General features: G+C 46.0%; 1 protein-coding gene across 1 annotated transcript; it reads right to left on the reverse strand.

Moving 5' to 3' along the window:
* Nucleotides 1-346: 346 nt before the first annotated feature.
* Nucleotides 347-481, reverse strand: LOC308422643 (thymosin beta-10-like; the record flags this gene model as incomplete). The annotated part of the gene is made up of 1 exon (XM_080919251.1): nucleotides 347-481. One exon carries the CDS (start codon nucleotides 479-481, stop codon nucleotides 347-349), a length of 135 nt encoding a protein of 44 aa, XP_080775377.1.
* Between the last annotated feature and the right edge of the window lie 1,956 nt (nucleotides 482-2,437).

Here is a 2,437-nt window from a genome sequence, read left to right on the forward strand (position 1 = left end):
TTCTTTTTTTTCCTTTTTTTTTTTTTTTGCCACTAGGTGTGTTTTATTTTCATCAGTCTTACAAATAATTTTCTAGAATACCCTGGGGTGAACCGATGAAATTTGGCAGTCCGATTAGTGTGCACGTGCATGTGGGGGGAGATCCTCCTTTAGCACGGAGTGCCCAGCTTCACAGTGAGGCTTGTGGCTCACGCCCTTCTTGCAGGTGGTTCTTCCTCCACATCACGAGGGGTTCTTGAAGATGACGGAGTGGGGTGGGGTGGGGTGGGGTAGGATGTTGTGGGATGGAGTGAAGTGGAGTGGGGTGGGGTGGGGTGGAGTGGGGTGAGGAAATGTTCCTAGGCTTTTAAGAGATTTCACTCCTCTTTTCCTGTTCAATGGTCTCTTTGGTCGGCAGGGTGTTCTTCTCCTGCGTCTCGGTTTTCTTCAGCTTGGCCTTATCGAAGCTGGTGATTTCCCCCATGTCCGGCTTGTCTGCCATTTTCTTCCTTAAACTAAGGAAACGAATAGTCTTCAGACCAGGACGGTCCACAGAGTGTTCGGCGGAGTTCATGTGCACACATTCTGATGGTGTGACCGAGCTCTGAAACACAGCAAGCTCACAGAGCAGGGGATGAGATTCAGCCCAGTGTGCAATTCCCATCAGCTGCGCTGGGGGCTAGAGGCCTGTGGTATAACATCCTCAAATGGGAGTATAAAATGGGCAATAGTACAGAATACTGTTCTACGTGTTATCAAACTGTCAGCAAGAGGGTAGCATCCTCACACCCCCAGTAGTTTTGGGTAGGTAAGAAATGACAAAGGTGCTGTGTTAGTTTCTCGTGACTATTGTAACAAATCGCTATAACATTGGTGCCTTAAAAAACATAAAGTTATTCCATTCTGGAAGATAGAAGATGGAAATTGACATCATCTACTAAAATGAAGGCTCTAGCATCGCCATGCTCCCTCTGGGGCTAACTTCTATGTGCACACATGTCCAGGATTGCTTTTGGGTTGCTTGTTTGTGTTTTATATTATTTATTCGTGTTTATGGCTTTTTTCTATTAATCTTTTGACACAAGATCTCATGTGTCCCAGGCTGACCTCTAACTTATTAGGTAGCCAAGACTGGCCTTGAACTTCTGATCTTCCTGCCTCCACCTCCAAGCGCTATGATTATAGGCACGAGCCAGCCCTCCTTGTCAGTGTTCCTTGACTTGTGGGTACGCTGCTCTAATCTTTCAAATCTCTCCCCAGTTCACGTCATACTGTCTTCTCTATGCTAGGGTTAAAAAAAAAAAATCCCTACCCACTTCTCGCTTATAAAGACAACAGTGATTGATTTAGGAAACTCATCTCAAAAATCCTTACCTTAACCCAGTGCTTCTCAACCTGTGGGTGACCACCCCCAGGGGTTGCCTATCAAAGATTTATATCATGACTCCTAACAGTAGCAAAATTATGATATAACAATGAAATATTTTTGTGGTTGGGGTCCCCACAACATGAGGAACTGTATTAAAGGGTCCCAGCACTAGGAAGGTTGGGAAGCATGGGTTTAACCACTCCTGCAGAAACCCAACCTCGGCCCTCTGCCATAAGTTAATATTCTGTCATAAGTTAATACCCCATAGGTAAGGACGTGAATATCTTTTGAAAGGTCAGTTTTTGGACAACCAGCCTTATGCCCCAAATGATAATAGAATATGAAGCATTGTTCTAGAAAATCTAAAAGGCACATTTGAAAGAGGATAACATGGGAGACAAAACGGAGGGTGGCTACAGCTGCTCCAGATGTGAGAGGTGAGGTGCTGAGAGGGTATAATGTCTCCACATCTAGCCAGTGTCTTCATGTCCAGCTCCTGGGACATGTGGGAATGTACAGTGGAGATTTAATATGGTAATGGGCTTATAAATTATGTTATCAGTGAAGCCTCATGAGATTGTCATTTGCAAGCAGAAGACCCAAGAAAGCTGAGTCTCAAGGCCTGGGACACAGGGAAATTGATGGCGTGAATTGTAGTGCAGTCTGAGGCTCCGGAATAGAGACTGGTGTGTGGGGTCAGGAGACAGGTGTCTCAGCTCATGAAGACAAAGTCACTTTGCTCCCACATTTTCTTCTATTCTGTCTGCCCCTGCAGAATGGATGATGCCACCCCACGTTAATGAGGTTGATCTTTGCTTTGTCCACCAGCTCCAATGGGGGAAAAAAAGCTTCTGGAAGCACACATTCTCAGCCACAGGCGTCATGGCACAGCCCTGATGGATTCCCCAGCCCAGACATTCAGTCAGACACAGCTCTCCCAGAGCAATGGCCACTCTCCATATATAAAAGACAGCTTTCACAGAATCACGCCACCCTTTATGCAAGGACACGACCTGCCACATGGCCAGAAACCTGCACTCCACACCCTCAACCTCTGCAAACACCATGCTGGAAGAGACAAATTTCTTC

Source organism: Micromys minutus, assembly GCF_963924665.1.
Source record: "Micromys minutus genome assembly, chromosome: 7".
NCBI classification, from domain to species: Eukaryota; Metazoa; Chordata; class Mammalia; order Rodentia; family Muridae; genus Micromys; species Micromys minutus.